Genomic DNA, 19,554 nt, shown 5'->3' on the forward strand with positions numbered 1-19,554 from the left:
TGAGATGAAGGGGCCATCTATGTCACGTGGGAAAACTTGGAATGCAGGAAATGCTGAAAGTGACAACAACCTTTCCTTCTAGGACATGATCAAGTCTGCTGAAGTCTGGGGTGACAGCCACATGAACCAGGAGTTCCCCGATCCCAGGTGCCCTGCCAGGTGACACAGAAGGATGGCCTGGTGTCCCAGGTCTCAAGCCCCACACCCGAAGCCCTGTTCCCTTGTTACATTTCTGGGAGTGCAATGGAAACATCTCTGGCCCCTCTGCCACTGCCTCTCCTGGGTACCCTGCTGCCTGTTGGGCTCAGAACCATGCCTGTTGATGAACTATATTTGCTTCTGTGGAACTGGATTGGGATGCGGTGGGTTCCAGGGGTGTGGGACATGTACTCAGCTGGCACCCACCTCTGGCTGACCAAGCACCCATGGCTCCCCACGTGGTCCTGCTGTGGCTGTCTCACCTGGCCCCGCTACAGTCCCTTCCCAGCCCCAGGGCCTTACCTGGTCCCGTTCTTCTTCAGGAAGGTGCTCTTGACATTGAGGTGGCGGCTGTTGAGCTCCAGGGCAGCAAATCCTCCATTATCCAGGGTCACAGACTCCTCCATGTTGGAGATGCTCTTACCTAAAGCCCAACCGGGAAAGCGAGCACAGTTTCACTAACGTACCCACGGCAGCGACACTGAGCCAATTTGCAAACACCAAAAGTTCCAGGGTTCCTGCTGGGGCACTGGGGTCCAACCTTTGGCTTGCCTGGCTGTACTGAGTGAAGAGGAATTCTCTTGGTCCTCACACAAATATAGTTGTATTATATACACTAATACATCATAATATATACTAATGTATATAAGGAGAAAACTTTCTCTTTTCTGTTTCAATGTATTATTTTATGAAATAACACAGCAATCCCAAGTTTAATAATTAAATAAGGAAATGTACACATCTGCTTAACAACAGTAAATACCTGTCTTCATAGCGCGCACACCTGGAGGAAGGCTGAAAAGCTGTGTTTTATTGGCAGGAAGGATCCTCATGGGTTTTGACCGCATTGTGTGCGGCAGGTCCTGGAGGCAGGGTCAGCACTGCTCGCACCCTGCCCTACACCATGTTCCCAGGTCACTGTGCCGTCCATGTTAAGGAACGGCTAAAAGTCACAGAATACAGTAATGTTAAAAGTTTAGGGTCTTCGGGGCTGCACTGCTAGCTGTGCAGTTTGAGCTGGGCCGGTGAGATGGAAAACCCACCGTGGCACAGGCTCTGCTTCGGCTCAGGAGGCAGGGCGAGCTGAGCTAGGGGCGGAGCCGTGCACCCACTGCATCGCTGGAATGAACTGACAATTAGCATTTCAGCCTCTGTTCCGCCTGATGCCAAAATACTAGCATTCTTGCCAATATTTTATGAAAATGTGCTCAGAATGCATAGACTTATTAAAAGTCAGGGAAGTTAAATATTTAACAAATTTAAAAATTTTAAAAAATCATGTAACAAGACAGGAAATCAAAAACAGATTTATATTTCTATGTGATAGCCAGAGAAAGGGCACAGGGGTGGTTTCCTTTTGAATAAGGTGATAAAAATCTCTCCAAAAAGGACAGTGATGGTTGCATATGTCTTCAAATTAACCATCAAAGTGCACCCTTCAAAAAAATTTACAAAACATCAAAACACGTTCTAAAGCATATCAGCAGATGCAACGGAAAAGGCTGTAAGAAACCAAACACAGGACGGCATTCCCAGTGGACAGAATTCCCTTCCCCTCTCAGTCAGTGTGGGGGCCCGGCCCGCTCTGTGCCTCTGTCCTCTTCCTGGATGCCATCATTTCTCACTGTCCCCTCACACGGGTGGCTGTATGCTGAGCAGGCTCATCTCTCTGCCAGGTGCCCCTGCCTGGCACTCCCCAGAGCAGTGCCATGTGTCACCTATGTGTCACCTTGGGACGCTGCCAGCAAGAAGCCAACTCCAGATGCAGCCCTTGACCTTGGACCAGAAAGATGAGACAGAGCAAACCTCCTTTCTTTATATGTAACGTAGCCAGTCTGAGGACAGTGTAATCAGCACCAGAAAAAGGACTAAGACAAGGGTTACAGGACAGAGTACTCCCTCCTGGTGTCCCCAGAGCACACCCTCCCACTTCTCACCCACCTCACTCCGCATTAACATCCTTTTCACTCACCTGGGGCACTTACACACACACACACGCACGCATGCACGCGTGCACACACTTGTTACTTTCTGACTTCTACCTTCTCACTGGACAAGGTGCTCTTTGAGGTGTGAACTGTGCCCGTTACGGTCCCTGCCATCCTGCTGGCTGCTACGGTACACCAGTGTGTGGCTAGTCTGTGTTAACCCTGAGAGGCTTCTCCTCTAACAGAGTTAGAGACTGCTTTTGCTAACAAGTACTGCTCTTTACTCAAGCCTGTAGATGTCCGATGGGCAACTAAAAGCAGGATAAACACACAGCCTCTTTGTCTTCATCTTGTGTCTGGCTGCTTTGCCACCTTAAGCTTTGGGTCAGATTCCTGTTCTACCACACATAGAAGTGTTAGTGCCTTATGAGTGACTGTCTACAAACTGGTTACACAAGGTTGGTTAGTCCTAAGTTTTGTAAGTTTACTTAACTTCCCTCATCCCCTTTCAAGAGAGAACATATGAAGACAAGAGCAACTAAGATATTTTTAGGATTCCAGAAGCAGTGAGCCTGGTGGGCAGGTAGATCACCCCATGATGGATGGGACTGTCCCGGAGAGGACTGAGGCTGCCCTCTAGGCAGGACAAACATCTTGTGTGGGAACTTCATTGCCCTCTCAAGCCATAGTGGCTTCCCTGGAGCCAGGAGGACCTCGTGGAACCAGACCTGAGGTTCCAATCAGCCAGGCCACAGTCTGACCTGGGCTGCCTGACCATGCATGCTTCTAACCCCTGCATATGGACTCCTGGAGCTTATGTAGACTGGGCTCGGGACCCTACTGCCTGCTTCCCCATGTGACCACATTGAATAGTAACTTCCTTTCTTCCTCCTCACCACTCATGTCTCTGGACTCTCAGGTGGCAGGAGGCAGACCTGCTGGGAGCCCCAGAATCAGGACCTGTGACCTAGAACTCCAGTAACACTCTGCTGGGGACCTGCACCCTCCCACGTCCACTGATGCTTTTCGTACACTGATGCAACAGAAAAGCCGACAGACACAGCAGCAAGTAAGAGATGCACCTCCCTACAGTGGGGATTTGGGTATTGGAGTGGGCAGGCAAGATCCAGAATGGAAAGGAAGATGACCCAGGATAGCAGCTTGGGGAGCCAGAGCAGGAGGGGGAAGTGAGCTGTGCTGGCCTGGTGAAGGCTTCAGCTCCATACATCTCTAGGGCAGGAAGGTGGGCATGCTGGGAGACAAGCTCCCCCACCCTGCCCAGCCCCAGGCTTCAATTATGATTTAAATTAATACTCCAGAGTGAAGCTGGGTGTCAGAAGCTTCGGTCAGATCTGCCTTTCTCAGTCTGTTTTGCAGATGGAGGACAGTAAAAGCAGCAAGATTTTCTAAGCACCATACATGGGATTCTGTAATAGCATTAACCCAGTAAAATGACAGGCCATTCACCTATTGCAAATCCCATAGGAATAAAATCTGATTTATGAACACTTGTTAGAAGTGCATTTGTACAGGAAAAAAATAAATCCTTTCTTGGAGGGATGAGTTGCTGAATGTTACCAAAGCAAATGGCAAGGTCTGTTAGGGGCCTGGGCTCATTAACCCTTTCAGCACAGTGCTAGTGAGGCCTGGGGAGGGGATGCTCTGGTCTTGCTCCTCGCCCCAAGCCTGGGTGGCCTGCCTCTTCTTTAACAGCCATGTAGAAGGGTCACCTCTGGAAAGGACAGCTGGAAAGACCCTAGTGACAGAGCCGGGCTCAGGAGGACTCCAGTCCAGCTGATGAGGTGGTAACACAGGGCTGTCCACATTCTTTTTGTTTTTTCAGTAGTAGGCGCTGAGCCCAGGGGCCCTCTACCACTGAACCACCTCCCAGCCCCTTTATGTTTTGAGACAAGGTGTTATAATGTTGCTCAGCCTGGACTCTAACATCCTCCTGCCCCAGTCTCCCGTCCATATTCTGTGGCTCAGCTACAGCTTTGGTGGATGTTGCCTGGGATTAAAAACAGGCTGCAGGTACACAGCTCAGTTATTTTCTGGTTATGCAAAGACATGGCCTCACTGGTAATTACACAATTTTTTGTTAAAAAAAACCCGAGGATAATAAAATGCACAGAGTGCACTGATCTTAAGTGTCTAGCACAATGCTTTCTCACTGCAATCTCTGTGTGGAGCTTGGAGCACCCTTAGTGGTCCCCTTTAGGCTCCTCCTGTTCCTTCCCTGTCTGTGCTTCTCCACCAAGAAGCCACTGTGACCCTGCCCTGCAAGGACACACATTCATTTGCTTCTGATGTCCACACTAACATGCTCTCCTGCCTTACCCCACACCCATTTGTTCATTTCTCTAACTGTGACACATTCTGCAGGAAACATTTAGTGACTGAGCACATGCTCTATGCCAGGTGGTGAGCTTGGGTGGGGTGCAGAGCAGTGACCTGGTCCTCTGAGAAGTCTGAGCTGGACTAGGGACACAAGGTGAGGTCCAAGCTCAAGCCTGTGAGAGGGGCTGTCTCACAGAAACACTTCTGCGACACCCCATATGGCATCCTGAAGTAGCCCATGTGTACCTGAGTTCACTGTTTTCATAACAGCAATGTACAGGAATGCAACTGCCTACTGCTTATCCTTTCTGGTCATACCTAAAGCCCCAGTGCATTTGAGAGGGAGTGCACAGGAGAGAGCTGAGGCTGACTGACTGAATGATGGATGCTGTGACCAGGCAGGTGGCTGAGCTGAGGTAGCCAGGCAGGATACGGGTCACCAGGCCAGAGCTCTGGTTTGGCTCTGCCTGCTACCTTCAGGAGGTAAAGCCACTGTACCTATGTCATCTCCTCTAATGGCCAATGGAAGGGAAAGACAGGCATGAAGGGCAGATCCAGGAGAGACAGGGAGCTGGGTGCTGCAGGGATGTAGGGACATGGGGATGGGGATGGGGCTGGGTGGAGCTCGCACCTGCACCACAGCTCTTGTACTTCTTGTTCTGCCCGTGTAGGACCAGAGCGAACACCACCAGCAGGATGATGATCAGGCTTGAGAGAGCCATCACCAGCAGGAACCACCACTCCTCATAGAACGGAGCTTCCACTTGGGCTGCAGAAGAGACACAAACGCACAGTAAGGCTGCACAGGAGCTCCAGACTTGGCTGTCACCTGTGAGCCTGGCGCAGAGAGGATGTGGGGGATGAGCTGAGTCTCAGGGAAGATGGAACCACTCTCCCAGGCCAGGCCACGGTGGGCCAATCGACCCCTTTTCCATAGGAGCAGCTTAGGCCCCTTGATCTCCACAGCAGGTTTTGGGATTGCTGCTAATTTTCCACCTCTTCTACAAAATGTGGCATGGGCTCTTCCTAGACACAGACAGCTCTGCCCTTGTCTGTTCCCGGCCTTGCCCGTCGGATCTACCATCATGCTCTCCCAACTTCATATGCTCACAAACACTGTCTGGTTTAAAGCCCTGCTCCCTGCCCCTGCTGAGCCTTCCTTCCGGCTGGCCCTCATGCCTTCACTGCAACTGGCATCACCTCTTGCCCATGGCACAAAACCTTGTCCTGACCTTTCTGCACCCTCCCAACTTGCTCAAATCCATTCTCTACAAGGCCACCAGCGAAGTCAAACTGTCCCCACCTGCCATCCTCCAGGATCGCCACTGGCTTTGGGGTAAAGGCTGAGCCCTCGAGGCCCCCAGGACCTGACTCTTGCTTTCTGCCCGGCTCTGGATCTTCCCAGATAAGCCTCTCCTGGCAGGCACTTACCAGGTGTGTTTGTCTGCTATCTGTTGGCCTCCTCCATCTGATCAGAGCCCCTGGAGGCTGGGCTGTGTTTTATCTATGTTGTGCCTGCAGCAAAACTGAGCTGAACTACCAGCCTCATTTTTAGATTTGTTTTTTGAGAAATGAATAGAAAAGGTTTCATTTAAAAGTTGCTTCTGAAAAGGGAACTCCTCTTCCTGAGGCTGTGTTTCTGTTTACCAAGAACAGGAAAACAGGAAATGGTTTCTCAGTGAGTGCCAGTTAGCCCTGGGATCCGCTATGTGCCCTCTAGAAGCTTCCCTACAGGAGGCTGGTTTGCAGCATTGGATGCCTGATGGAGAGCCTCTTACAGGCAAAGCCCACGGCCTGCCTACAGCTGCCCAAATCCACAGAAAACACATCTACCTTGCATTAAGTATCTCAGTGGATGGATGAAGAACGTGTGCACACTGGGAATAAAGGTGAAATTGGTTTTGGATAATGTTCCGCCACAGGGTTTCTTAGGAGATAACAGTATTTTGAATCTAAAAGATAGAGGTAGGTTTTTAGGCTGTGCATTCAATATGCCATATAACAAGCCCAACAAGGCCACCCAGAGTGGCCAGGCTCTGGCGCTGGTGGGAAAGACAGGGCAAGAGCCCCATGTGGCACAGCCCGGGTGGTAACACAAGGCCAGTGGGTGACAGTGGCTGCTCAGAGTGGCGTCCATGCAGGGTGCACTGGAGCAGGGTGAGGGAGCCCTGTGGCATGTCAACAAGGAGTGTCTGTCATCAGCTGCAGGTCTGCAATCACACTGTGTTGGGTTTTCAAAGACGAACCAGATCCTGAATTGCTGGGGCTCCTTATCCTACTTTACATTTTGGGGTATGTTTAAGATTTTCATAATAGCATTAAGTAAATGAGTATTTTCCCCCCGTATCTTGCTTATTGAAAGTTAGAATGGACCCCTGGGCCTCTCTTTGCTGCCCTTCTCACTGAGGTACCCAAATTCGAGGGCGCTCCTAGGCCTGGTGCAGGCCAGGACCTCAGCTCACCCATAGACCCTGCCCTTCCTCAGACCCCTGGAAGACAGAGAAAGGCTGTCTGCAATTTCAGCAAAGGTGGAAAGTAGCTAAGCCAACCTAAAAGCAGGGAATGAAGCCAGGTGGCATGGAACCCCAGCACTCTAGGAGGCTGAAGCAGGAGGACTACAATTTTTAGTATATGTGCTGCTGAAGCGAGCACAAGAACTGCAATTTTCAGCCTAACTTGGGCAACTTGGTGAGTGAGAACTTGCCTCAAAACAAACAACGAACAAGCAGGGGATGAAACTGTTCTTGCCATAAAGAAGAGCAGCAGTGAGGCTGGCTTCTCTTGGCTCAGTCTGTGATAGTTGCTGGCTGGACACTGGCCGTCAGCCCCGACTCCTCTCTGCCACTGGTTGCCATCGGCAGGTGCCTTTTTTTCAAATTCCATCATCTTGCTGTCCATTGTCCTCCAGTCCACCCCTCACTAAAACCCCCAAATCTAGGCTCACAACCTGCCTGCACATCAGGATCACCTGCAAGTTAAGAGTGAGAGGGCCCTGTACAGGCAGCTGAAATCATTGTCTTCATGGGGACTGGTGCGGGCTTTGTCTTAACATTTGTATAACTCTGAGGTGCAGCCAGAGAAAAAGGATTTTGCCCCTTGACCAGCCCCTACCTGACACTGCTGGGGAGGGCCTGCTGGGCTCCCCATACCCCATCTTGTTGACGGCCACCACACGGAACTCATATGTCACTCCCTGCTGGAGCTTGTCCAGGCTGACGGTGTAGGACGTGGCACTCCGGGGAATGTCCTTCACAAACATGTCCCACAAGCCTTCATCTGCAGGAGAACAGGGTGACACAGAGCAGAGGTGAGGAGGGTCTTCTCCCAGGTACCAGCTCCAGGCCCTGGACACCACACCACCTGGCCATCCGTCTCAGGCTGCCCTGTGCCAGGGCTGATGTGAGTGTCACTGGCTGGTGAGGGTTGCACAGGGCAAAGGGAGAGACACAAATTTCTTCGAGGACAGCCCCCCCCCCCCCCCCGCAAAGTTGCAAGCTGGACAGCAGCATTTCTTTGGTCCTGTTCCCCACTATTCCTATTCCCCTCCAATTTCCTACTCCATCTGTCTTTGGGATCCCTAGCTGTCTCCCTCAGCTGCTGTTTTTACTGCCTGCTGTGTGCACAATATTACCATCCTCTCTTGACCCACTGAAAACTCTGCCTGGCCTGGCCACCCTTCTGGTCACCAGCTGGTCCCTGTGCATCGGGGGTGTCCCATCTGTACCCTGATTGGGAATAGCGTGCAGCCAAAGTGTCAGCTTCTCTCCTAGTGCTGCCAGCTTTGCAGTGGTACCAGGCCCAGCTGCCACACTGTGGGCAGAATGGCAGCACCTCTGAGGGCAGCATTACCCAGTCCACAGACATGCGGCAGAGTGTCTGTCACAGCAGAGCGCTGGATGGCAGCTGATGGGAGACGCGGGAATCATGGGATCTGTACCTGCTCAGTGGCAACGCTGCTGGGGTCCCTTCCCTCCCCCGGGGAGTTGGCCCTGGCTTTTGACTTAACCCATCTCCCTTTAAGAAATAAAAAGCACATCTCACTGCCAGTGGTCCCTTCATTTCATATAAACACACTCTTTGAGGCTGAAGCAAATCTGGTTTTCAATGTGAAAATACAAAAACCGTTCTTGGAGTTGTTTCTAAAGAGAACTTGTCTCTGATTCTAATGTAAAAGAAATGTATACGATCAGTACTTTATACTTTTTTTCCATGTGGTAAATTTCTAAGCATGGAATAGCACAATGCGGAACACTGCATTCCACACAAAAATACCATGTTTCTCCCTGGATCTTCTTGTCATTCTTCCCTTGTGAGAATGGCAAACTTTGCAGCGGCCCACTGGATTCAAAGATAATAGTAAACGAGAGAGACTCTGTGGCAAACGTTGGAAGTAAGATTAGAACTGTAATCTGTGAGTTGTCTTGGGGTAAGCATTACCACCACGAGCACTGCCAGTGAGTATTTTTCTGGGGCAAAGGGGAAATGGGTTAAAGGCTGGCTCCAAAACCACGCTGCATCATGGCCGAGCTGAAGTGGCTTCAGCATTAAACCTATCCTGAGAGTGCCCAGGTTTCCGGTCTATGTTCAGGTGTTACCAAATACAGGTATAAACTTTCAAAGTATATACTGAACTTTGAACAGATATTTGTATGCCAGTGTACATGGCGGCATGATTTGTCATAGCTAAAATGTGGAGAGAGCCCGAGTGTCCACGCACGGATGGATAAACAGCGTGGCACACGACAGAACTGTATTCAGCCTTCCACAGGAAGGGCATTCGGAAACAGGCGCCACAGAGACGAGCTTCAAGGACAGGATGCTCAGTGACATAGGCGTGCCAGAGAGACAGACACCAATGGCCTGGAGTCACTGTAACGAGAGCAGAGTTTCGGTCTGAGAAGACGTAAAGAGCCCTGTACATGGACGGAGGTGATGGCCGCACACTCTGAATACACTCAAGGCCCCTTCTTTGGACGCTCAAAATAGTTAAAATGGTAAGTTTTATGTTATGTGTATTTTTCCACAGTAAAAAATGCTGAATTTATTTAAATGCTGACATACAATGTTAATGAAATTGAAATGAAAGCCAGGAAATCTGACGAGGAGAGGAGGGGGGAGCAAATGGCTTCGGTCGGTTCTGAGGCATTCACTAACAGAGCAAAGTATGGACATTTGTTACCACAAGCAAAGACCCCGCAGCACCAGAGTCGAAAGGAATAGTCCGGAACTAGATGGCCCTTTGTGTGAAGCCTGTCCCTGCCGATTCCCTGTGTGATCTCAGGCACAGAACTCAGTCTCTCTGGGCCTTGCCTGTAGAATGGCGATAACAAAACATCTACATCATAGGTTTGCTCCGAGGGTTAAGCAAGTTACTATTCATAAACTACTTAGAACAGTGCTTCACACATAGCAAGCAGTACATGAATGTTTACAAAATAAAATATAAATTTACTCCCCAAGGAGGCTGTTTGCTAAAAGGTAGGCTCAGAGCCCAAAATATTCATTTGAAGTAGCGATCCTTCACACATTATATTTTCTTTTATAGGCACAGGTATGTGATACTTTAAAAAGCAGATCGAGAGAGGAAACGCCATTTGAATATGCATGTGCACATACTGACAGCTTTATGGGCCCTGAGGTGATCCAGGAGCCAACCTGACACACGGGATCACCAGATATGCTCGGATGGATTAGCCCCACGGTAAACAGCAGGAAATTGCCGATGTGTCAGGTTCTGTTTGCAGAGGATTTAGAGTTTGCCCGACTGAGTCCTCGTAGTCACAGGTTAATGAAGGAGTAGATGTGAATGATTTTAAAGGTACACATCTCTGCACAGGTGGAGGGGCAGAACAGCAATGATCTACCTCTAAATACTCACACTATTACCAGATCTCATCAAGTTACTCACTACCAGTAATAATGTCAAGATGGCAAGCTGCAGCTGAAGTGGGGGTTTTCCCACTTAAAATATTGCAGTTTACACATGGAATGACACTGCATTTCCATGAGGGTTCTACATAAGGACAATCAGCAGCGCTTGTACACTAACTCACAGCAAGCTGCTCCTTCACTGGGGAGTCTCCCTTGGGCCCTTCTGCACCCCTCATTCATGGCCAAATGCTCCAGGTCCGGCACTGTGGCCAGGCCCTGTTCCATCCCTTGGGAGCCAGATGAGACTGGTTCTCAGTGAGCCAGGCACAGTCCAGGGGAGGGGTGGAGGGGAGAACCAAGGTGGTGCCCACCCAGGGTCCCAGCCCCCTCTCCAGGAGGCATGGCTGCTTTACCTCTGGGCTCCTGGATTTATCGGGAGTGCGACAGACATTTGTCACCATCATCCACTTCTCCTCAGGCCTTGTCCTAGCAGACTTTCAGTAAACAGCAACCTTCACATTCTTAGTGCCTCCCACAAGTGAGTCGCTGTCCAAGGGTTTAAATACTGAATGAATTGTGGAGGGCTCCTCCTCCAAAAAGATTTTGGGGTGTAAGAGACTACAGGCAAAAAGGCTTATAAACTAAGTGATGTTTAAGCTCACTGAAATTAAGGTACCAAGAGGGTGAAAGAGTTTCAGAATCTTCTTGGGTCTGAACACCTCCACAGCAAGTTCTCTGAATATCTTTTTTTTGGTACCGGGGATCGAACTCGGGACCTTGCGCTTGCGAGGCAGGCGCCAGAACCACTGAGCTAAATCCATAGCCCTCTCTGAATATCTTTTGCATTCATGTTTCTCTCACGCTTTCTTGTGACTAGGGGAAAAAAATGATTCCCCTTCCTCTACCATCACCTACAAAGGCCACATTTTATTTTAGGCACTCTGTCATAGCTCTAGGAATGCTGTACATTTTTTACAAAAACATTTTAAAATATTGATACAGAATCTCAACACTGAAAGATTTATTTAGCAATCCTTTTATACTCAAAAATGGGGAGGAGATACCATATCATGATAATTTCTTTTTGAATTAACAGCAAAAAAAGTTCACAATTTTATTCTGCTTAATTCTGCCTTTCCAAAATTACCATATTCAGCATTTTATGGTCCAGTTATGATTCACTGGGCTATTTATCCATACCAGTATTTACACCATGATCATGAGTGGGTGAGAAAAAATTTGGCAGCCACTACAGTATCCAGTTTCTCAACTGTGGATTTTCTTTTTCATTTGTATTATGCTGCTAAATATCTCAATAAATCAAAGATGGAGAAAAGTATCTCTACAAATTAATGGCAAAAATAACATTACAGAACTATTAGCAATAATGAGATTTGTGTGACTGGTTTTCCACACACCAGGAGGATCCCTGTGCCTGGACTCCATCTCAGCCTACAGTGGGGAGGAGAACAGTACCATGTTCTTCAAAAATTAAAAAATAAAAATCCTGGGCATATAGCACAGAGGGTCCTCCATGTCAGGATGGCTCACCCTGCTGAGTGCTTGGGAGCGCTCAGCCTGGCTGTCCTCCGGGGGATGAGCTTCCAAGTTGCAATGATGGAAACCCAGGACCCCAACAGTAAGAGAACAGCTGTGGCCCTTCCAAAGCCAGCACCCAGATGATTGGCCCCTGGATGACTCAGCCGCTATATTACTGACCCCAGAACCAACCCTCCAGTGGGGTCACACTTTACACCTCCAGGCAGGACCTTCTTGGTATCCAGCGAACTCAGGGAGGGAGTTCAACCCCACTAGTCTGCTTCCTGCCCTGTTCTTCCAGCCACTGGGAAGAGCACTTTCTCCAGACTCTTGTTACTAAGACCTGTGGGAAAAATTCCATATCAAGGTCTTAGAAAAGCAGAGGAGCTATTGAGAAAGAAACTTTGCAAATATTCCTAAATCAGTCCCACATCATCACAAACCTGAAATTCATCAGGAGGAAAGATAAATGAGCATCCACATGTACAAGTCTGGCTCTTCAACTAGGTGGTTTTTCTTTAAAGAAGATCCACCATTTGATTCTGTTATTACATCATTTGTATACTAAAAGGAGGAAAGTGGCTAATATTGAAGATTCCTGAAAAAAGAAATCTTTTCTAGTACAAATAGGTTTTGCAATCTGAGACCATGCTTGTTTCTGGTGGACATAATGAATCAGCTTTTATTCTTCTGTGACAGTGTCTCTTGTGCCCTGACAGTAGGAGGCACATCTGCTCCCTGACAACATCCTGATTCGCGTGGAGATGTGATCTCCTTTGTGAAATGAGACAGAGCCTGCTCAGTGTGTCCAAGGGGATGACACTGCTGAATGCATCCCTCCGACGAATGCCCAGGACTGAGTGGTGCCCTGCAGGTATTAGGGCAGACACCGCGCCAATACAAAAGTGTGATTTCATGGACAATTAACCAGGGTCTCCATGCTGAATGAAACTGTCATTCACTGCCTGAGATTTCTGGTTCCGCTAACTCACACAACCAACAACCTGACTGTCAGCCTGCAGCTCAGAGCAAATGAAACCCTGTCAGCTGTTTATTTCTTAAACACTGCCATCTCTCTGCGTCTAAATGGTCGGGCTAGGCTAGGGATGTCACTGAAACAGGTGGGGCTTAAACACAACGCTGAATACATCTGCTAATAAAAGTCCTTTTTGTTACTTTTATTATCCTCATTCAAGGCAGAAGGCAGCAAGCCATGTGTGTCTGCATGAAAGGGGTGGCTGTGATACAGCGTGAGGGACAGTGTGCTGTCAAGAGGCAAGGCCACAGGAAGACGAGAGGTGGCCAAGGGCCGGTGGTGTGAGGCAGGGCTGAAGTGGCTGTGGTGCTCCTGCTTGATTTGCTGACGTAGGATCTGCTGTGGATGTTCAGCCTTCAGGACAGTGCTGATTTTCTCCTGGTTCAATTGAAAACTGAAAATTAATGAATGAAGGGGGAGGGCCGTGGAAGAGCCCCAGAGCCCGAGAGTAGATAGGATCCCTTCTCTCCCTCTGGCTGGAGGCATCATCTGTGAACAAAGCAATACACTGCCTGTGTGCACTAGGCACAGTCTAACTATGTATTTCATGGCTGCTTTGGAGAGGAAAATATATTTATAGTTCCTTTAGTGCCATTCCAGTGTATTGTGTAAATATGTAAATTAGGCTTGTGAGCTACATAGCAAAATGCCTTGGAATAATCTGTGTAAATAAATCATCCACATCTGCCCACTGCATCGCTGCCACTGTCCTCCAGGGAGCTTTGTGACTGGAAGACACCTGGACAGAGCCACGCAAGTGAATAGCTGCTGTCCATCCTGGTGGGATCTGATGGCCGGGTCCCAGGCCTCCCTCTCTGGGAATCAGAGGTGCTGTGTGTCCCAGCCCTGTGTCAGCTGCATTAGCAGCTGTTCAGTTCTGTGTCCCCAGCATATGGAGGCCATGAGGCTCTGCGGCAGAACATGCAGGATGGAGGCGAAGGTGCAGACTGAGGAGGGAGAGGCAGCCACCTCTGGGCAGTGGCCACACAGATGATGAGCTTGGTGTCCCCCAGGGCCAGGCAGAGATGTGAGCAGATGTGGAGACATCAGGCTGAGCAGGCCTCTTGGGGAGACAGGGTCCACCTACACAAAGGGCCTGCAAAGTCAGCATGTGGCCCTTTGTCACCAAACAGGCCGGCCCCTCCTTCGTAAACTGCTCCCTGCCTGGAGGACGTCTTGCCGGAGAGCTTCGGTGGAGAAAATGAGAAGATATAGCATTTAATGTTTTGTGTAATGAGGCCTGCAATAGATGACAGCTGAGATCCGGGCCCTCGGGTCCCAGCAAGGTGTTTAAATACTGACAATCCCTAAAAGCCTCACATTCCACTCCGAGTCGCCACTGGCCTGAGTCACAGAGGCAGGGGCAGCTTTCTCAGCTCTTGGGTCTGGCAACCTGCTTGGGTTCTTTTAATGATCTGAAAGGGGAAATCGTTGGCAACCTGCTTTCAAACCTCGGGTAACAAAACGGACACAAAAGCAAGATCTTTAGCTGTCACTGAGAAAGGCAGCATCTTCCAGGTCAGTCTCAGTCATGTCTTGGCCCCATTTGTGGGGTCTGTTTCCACATTCTGACAGTGGCCCTACTGAACATAGACCTCTGACTGACTTCAGAAGGCTTTGGCACAAGGCGTGGGGCCCAGCAAGAAGCTGAGCAACATGCTGATTAGTTCTGATTCACATGGCCTTTTGGTCTTGCTGATGCCTGGAAGCTGGGTGTCCAGCTACCTGGCATCCTGTTTCCTGCCTGACTGGAGGAGAAGTTCGTGGCCCCAGGCAGCCCATGCCTGAGGATCAAGACTTTCCTGTTCTGGGGAAGTGCCAAGATGCAATCACAGGAGGTAAGGCTCAAGGCAGGCAGAGGCGTCTGGCCGGCGGGGCATTCTATCTTTCACAGCTGATATTGCACATGAGGATGCTGGATTCAAAGACTCATTAGTGTGCTTGACTCAACAGGGGATGCTGGGCTGGCTGTTTATTATCTAAACTTGACTTTTTATATTGAGGGCAATGTAAAGTCCCACATAGTAGTAAGGAATAATACAGAGGCATTCGGGTACATTTACCTGCTTTCCCCCAGTGGTAGCATCTGTCCTACAATGTCATAGCCAGGACTTTGACAGTGGACAGCTGAGGCAGAGAACACTTCCTCTGGAGCCCTCTTGGAGCCACGTGACCACTGGGATCAGAGAAATGTAGGCAGAGAGGAGTCCAGGTGGAAGGAAATCACTCGGCGAGCCTCAGCCGTGGCTGTCTAGATCAGGCTTCTTCTCACTCTGCTCCGGGCACCACCAACTCAGCTGGCACTGGGCTGACTCTTAGGGATGTCTTTTCAGAATGGTTTTAGACACTTGAAGTGGGAGTGAAAAGGACATTGACTGGCCTGGTAATGCTTCAGTTACTTAGAGGCAAGGGAAGTTCCTGGTAACCTCTGCCTCCTGCTAGTGCAGACCTGATTGTGGGTTGTTTTTCTCTCTATTACTCATGCAGCTACGTGGTTCTTTGGAAGGGGTGTGGAGAGAGCTGGATTAAGGTGATCTATGACCATTATTTCAAGCCAGCTCAGAGGCCTAGATCCTTCACAATTAATGAGGTTTGGCAGAGTCCACAAACAACCATCATTTCAAAGTCACGACAAGTGTAAACAAAACTGTGAAATATGGACAACAGCTGGAATGTTACATGTATATCCATGATTCCCACAGCTGGCAGAGTCACAAGCTCTGCTGTTACTCAAGAGGCTTCTCACCTGCTACTGTGGGTGACTTATGCCTCCACCCCATCCAATGGGTAAATTCTTACGTGGCAGTCCTAACCGCCCATACCTCAGAATGACCTTATGTGGAAACAGTGACTGCAGATAAATTTAGTTAAGACAAGGTCAAACCAGAGTTCCCTGAGTTCCCGATTCAGTACGGACTAGTGAAGGGGGAATTGAGCTGGACACAGTGCAGTGAGAAGGCCTGGAAAAGGAAGGCAGAGAGCGGGCAGTGCATCTGTGAGCCACGGAACACCAAGGATGGCCAGTAGCCCCCAGAAGTTAGGAGAAAGTCAAGAACAGATTCTTCCTTACAACCACGAGAAGCAATTAACCCTGCTGACACCTTGGTCTTAGACTTCCAGCCTCCAGAGCTGCAAGACAAAATATTTCTATTGATTAAGCTGCCCAGTTTGTGATACTTTGTTATGACCCTAGTACACTAATACCCTTCCATTCATAATAAACAGAAATGCTAACTTTCAGTTAGAGGTTAATAAAAATGCAACTGTGATTTTTTCCCATCCAGATTTATAGAGCTCCTGAATTTTATCTATAAGCCCAGTCCATGAGTCCATTTGTCATTGCTATAGCAAAATACCCAAGGCTGTGTACTTTATAAAAGAAAGAGGTTTACTTAAGCTCATGGTGCTGGAGATCCAGGAGCAGAGTGCTGGCAGCTGCTCGGCTCTGGTGAGGGCCTCCCTGGCTGCAACACAGCATGGTGATGGTATCCTGGGGCGGGGGGCGTGTGCAAGAGGGAGGGGCCCAGGGTGAGGCAGAGGCCAGAGAGCGAGACAGCCGGTCCTGCTCCTCTAGCACAACTCACTCTCAGAGAAGGAACTCATTCCATAGACCCGCACTAGTCCCTCCCAGGCTACACCCCAAGGACCAAGTCCCTCCCACTGGGCTCCAGCTCTTAAGGGCTCCAATCCCTCCCACCATCACCACGCTGGGACCAAGCTTCTAACAAACACCTTGGGCATGCACTTGAGCAATGTCCAGGCCACAGCAGAACCCTTGATGGGACAAAAGAGTCAACAAAGTCATTCTCCCTAAATTTAGGGAGAAACAATGGAATCATCATCTTCCACGCAGGTCCCACCACTGGTTGCTCTATCCTAGCCCAGGCCTCACTAGACCTTTGTCAGAGCCCCATCAGCCTCTGCAAGTGTGTCACATCTAATGTCACTGCTAGATAGCAGGTGGCTGTTCTGTGGCCATCTGCTTTCAGAGATATGGGGGACCCAGTGACCACAGAAGCCAAGACCCTTCACCGGTTTGGGGCCCTCTGTCTCAGAGCTGGCCAAATGCTTTGTTCAGCAGACACCACCAGGGCCCAGGCCAGCAGCCTAGTCATGCTTATTTTTTTTTTTTTTTTCAGCAGTCATAGGGATTGAACCCAGGGCGGTTGCACATGGCAGATGTTACATTTCCAGCCCATTCATTCATTTATATTTTGAGGAGAGGTCGCACTAAATCACTAAGTTGCCCAGGGTGGGCTCAAACTTGGAATTCTCCCGTGTCAACCTCCCAGAGTGCTGGGATTTACAAGCATGTGGCACCACACCTGGCTAAATTCGTGCATTCTTGAGGCAAAGAATTTTTCATGCTGCCTTTCAGGTAGCAAGTTTTTTCAGTCTTACATACCAGGTCCCCCTTACAAGTTTCCAGAAGGCACTTCTCACTTGTAACCTTGTAAATGTGATCTTAGTGGTGGAGAAGGAAGGGACATCTTTGAGCACCTGGACAGATATAACTATAGGGAATGCTATGGCTGTGTCTAGGTGTCCCCTCAAAGCCTCATGCAGTCATAGGTGGGGCTTTTTCAGAGGTGGCTGGATTTAGAGTATGTGAGGCTGGAAATGATTCATGGTGTAATGCTAGTTTCAGGGGAACTAGGATTAAGCGTGTGAATGTTACCGACCCTAAGTAGTCTGGGTAAGATATAAGGCACAGAAAGAGCTATGGCTGTCCCTTGTTGCCTTTGCTTCCTTCTGCTACCATGAACTGTTTCTCCCCTGCGATGCCCTCTGCCATGACACCCTGCCTTGGGGCCAGCCAACTGTGGATGGAAACCTCTACAAGCTGTGAGCTAAAGAAACCTTTCCCCCTTTAACTTTGGTGTCAGATGTTTTCTCTTAGCAATGAGAAAAGTGCCTGAGACACAGATCTTTCTTCTTGGTCTAACAGCCTCTTTACGTATTGGACCCCAACGACTCCTGGGCTGAAGACACCCTGACAGATCAACTAGCTCAGCCTTGGGTTCCTGTTCACAGTGGGACTCTCTGGAGGTCATGAGGCAAGTGCTCAGAACTCTCCACGTGTGGTGATGCCTTCTGCTCCCAGCAGCAACTCCTGCTCGATCGGACAGAAATTCCTTTTTCTATTAATGTCCATCCTTCATTATTAAGGGTGAGAGGAACCCTTTCTTCTACGCCATTGGTGAAAATGAAAATTAACACAGCCTCTATGGAAAACAGTACAGAGATTTCTCAACAAGCTAAAACTACTGCATGACTCAGCAATCAGTCTTGGGTTATATCCAAAGGAAGTTACAATAGCCAAGATACAGAACCAGTCCATTGACAGAAAAATGGAGAGAGAAAGTGTGGTGTAAGTACACAATGGAGTATTACTTCGTCATAAAGAATGAAATCTTGTCATTGCAGCAGAATGGATAGGAAAAGAGGATGTTATGTTAAATGGAATAACCCAGACCCAGAAAGACAGATGCTACATGTTCTCTTGCATATGTGGAAACTAAGAAAAGTCACCCTGAAAGTAGAATAGGGACTGGGAAGGCACTGGGTATGGTGTGTGGAAGAAGGGTGCTTGGATATGAGCAATGCACGTGATATGCTATATGAGACCATCACACCGAATCTCTGTAATATGTACAATTAAGATGCACTAATAAAAACCAAAAGTGAACAAGGTAAAAAATGTAGAATGGAAGTAGGGGTGGGTGAGAAGCACAGTGGCAGCTGATCTCAGACCTCATTTTCAGAAGCCCAAGAATACTAGTAGTTATCGGGAAGAGCACGGCTTTGTCCTCATTTGCCAGCATCTGAGCCCTGCGGTGAGAGACACTCAGGTCTGGCTGAGAAGGTGACATGTGGGGAAGTATCCTTCAGCTGCCTGTTTCTGAGAGTGGCAGTGACCGTCCTCCTGGCAAGGGTCCCGTGGCACTGTGCCTGTGAGGTCCCAGCATGGCTGTGGTCACGCAGACACAGGAGCCGAGGGAGGATGAGACAAGACCCAGGCAGTGCTACTCCCAGCGCGCAGGGCCTACCTGAAGGCCTGGCCTCTATGACAAAGCCGGTGGTGGGCGTGCTGCCAGCGCTGCCCTCTGTCCACTGCAGGGTCAGGTCCGAGGTGGATTTGGTGACCGAGACACCTCTAGGGGAACCTGGGGACCCTGCAGGACAAAGAGAGAAGAGTATAGCCATTGGTCTTGCGGAGACTGGTCACCCCTCAGTAGCGGGCCAGACCTTCTCAATTCCTAGGCCTCCAGGCAGGTTGTGGACCCTCATTCTACCACGGATTCATCCTAAAAATGGGAAGTGAGCTGGGTGTGGTGGAGCACACCTATGGTCCAAGCTTGTCTGGAAGGCTGAGAAAGGAGGGACTCAAAATTGAGCAATTAGCAAGAACTTGTCTGAAAATAAAACACCGTAAATAAAATAAAAAGGGCTAGGGATCGAGCTCAGTGTGAAAACTTGGGCTTCAATCCCTAGTAGTAAACAAAACAAAACAAAACAAACCCAGGAAGCAATCAGAGGTCAGAAAGATGGCATAGGCAGAGCACCTAGCACCTGCTGTACTCCCTGAATACTGTCCTGCTGCCAAGGCCTCATCAGCGTCTACACAGGCCACGAGCTTGTGAA

The 19,554-nt window shown here is 49.2% G+C and overlaps 1 protein-coding gene across 1 annotated transcript in view; it reads right to left on the reverse strand.

Annotated features, from left to right (window-relative positions):
- Positions 1-19,554, reverse strand: part of Sdk1 (sidekick cell adhesion molecule 1) — an 827,695-nt gene that overhangs the window by 15,009 nt on the left and 793,132 nt on the right. Inside the window, 4 exon segments of the mRNA XM_087195944.1 lie at positions 502-622; positions 5,095-5,232; positions 7,575-7,739; positions 18,960-19,085. Of these exon segments, the coding sequence (XP_087052070.1) occupies positions 502-622; positions 5,095-5,232; positions 7,575-7,739; positions 18,960-19,085 (550 nt within the window).

The sequence above is a fragment of the Heterocephalus glaber genome, unplaced genomic scaffold, assembly GCF_053883595.1.
Source record: "Heterocephalus glaber isolate CG9 unplaced genomic scaffold, H.glaber_assembly_v1.0 deba00001610, whole genome shotgun sequence".
NCBI lineage: Eukaryota > Metazoa > Chordata > Mammalia > Rodentia > Bathyergidae > Heterocephalus > Heterocephalus glaber.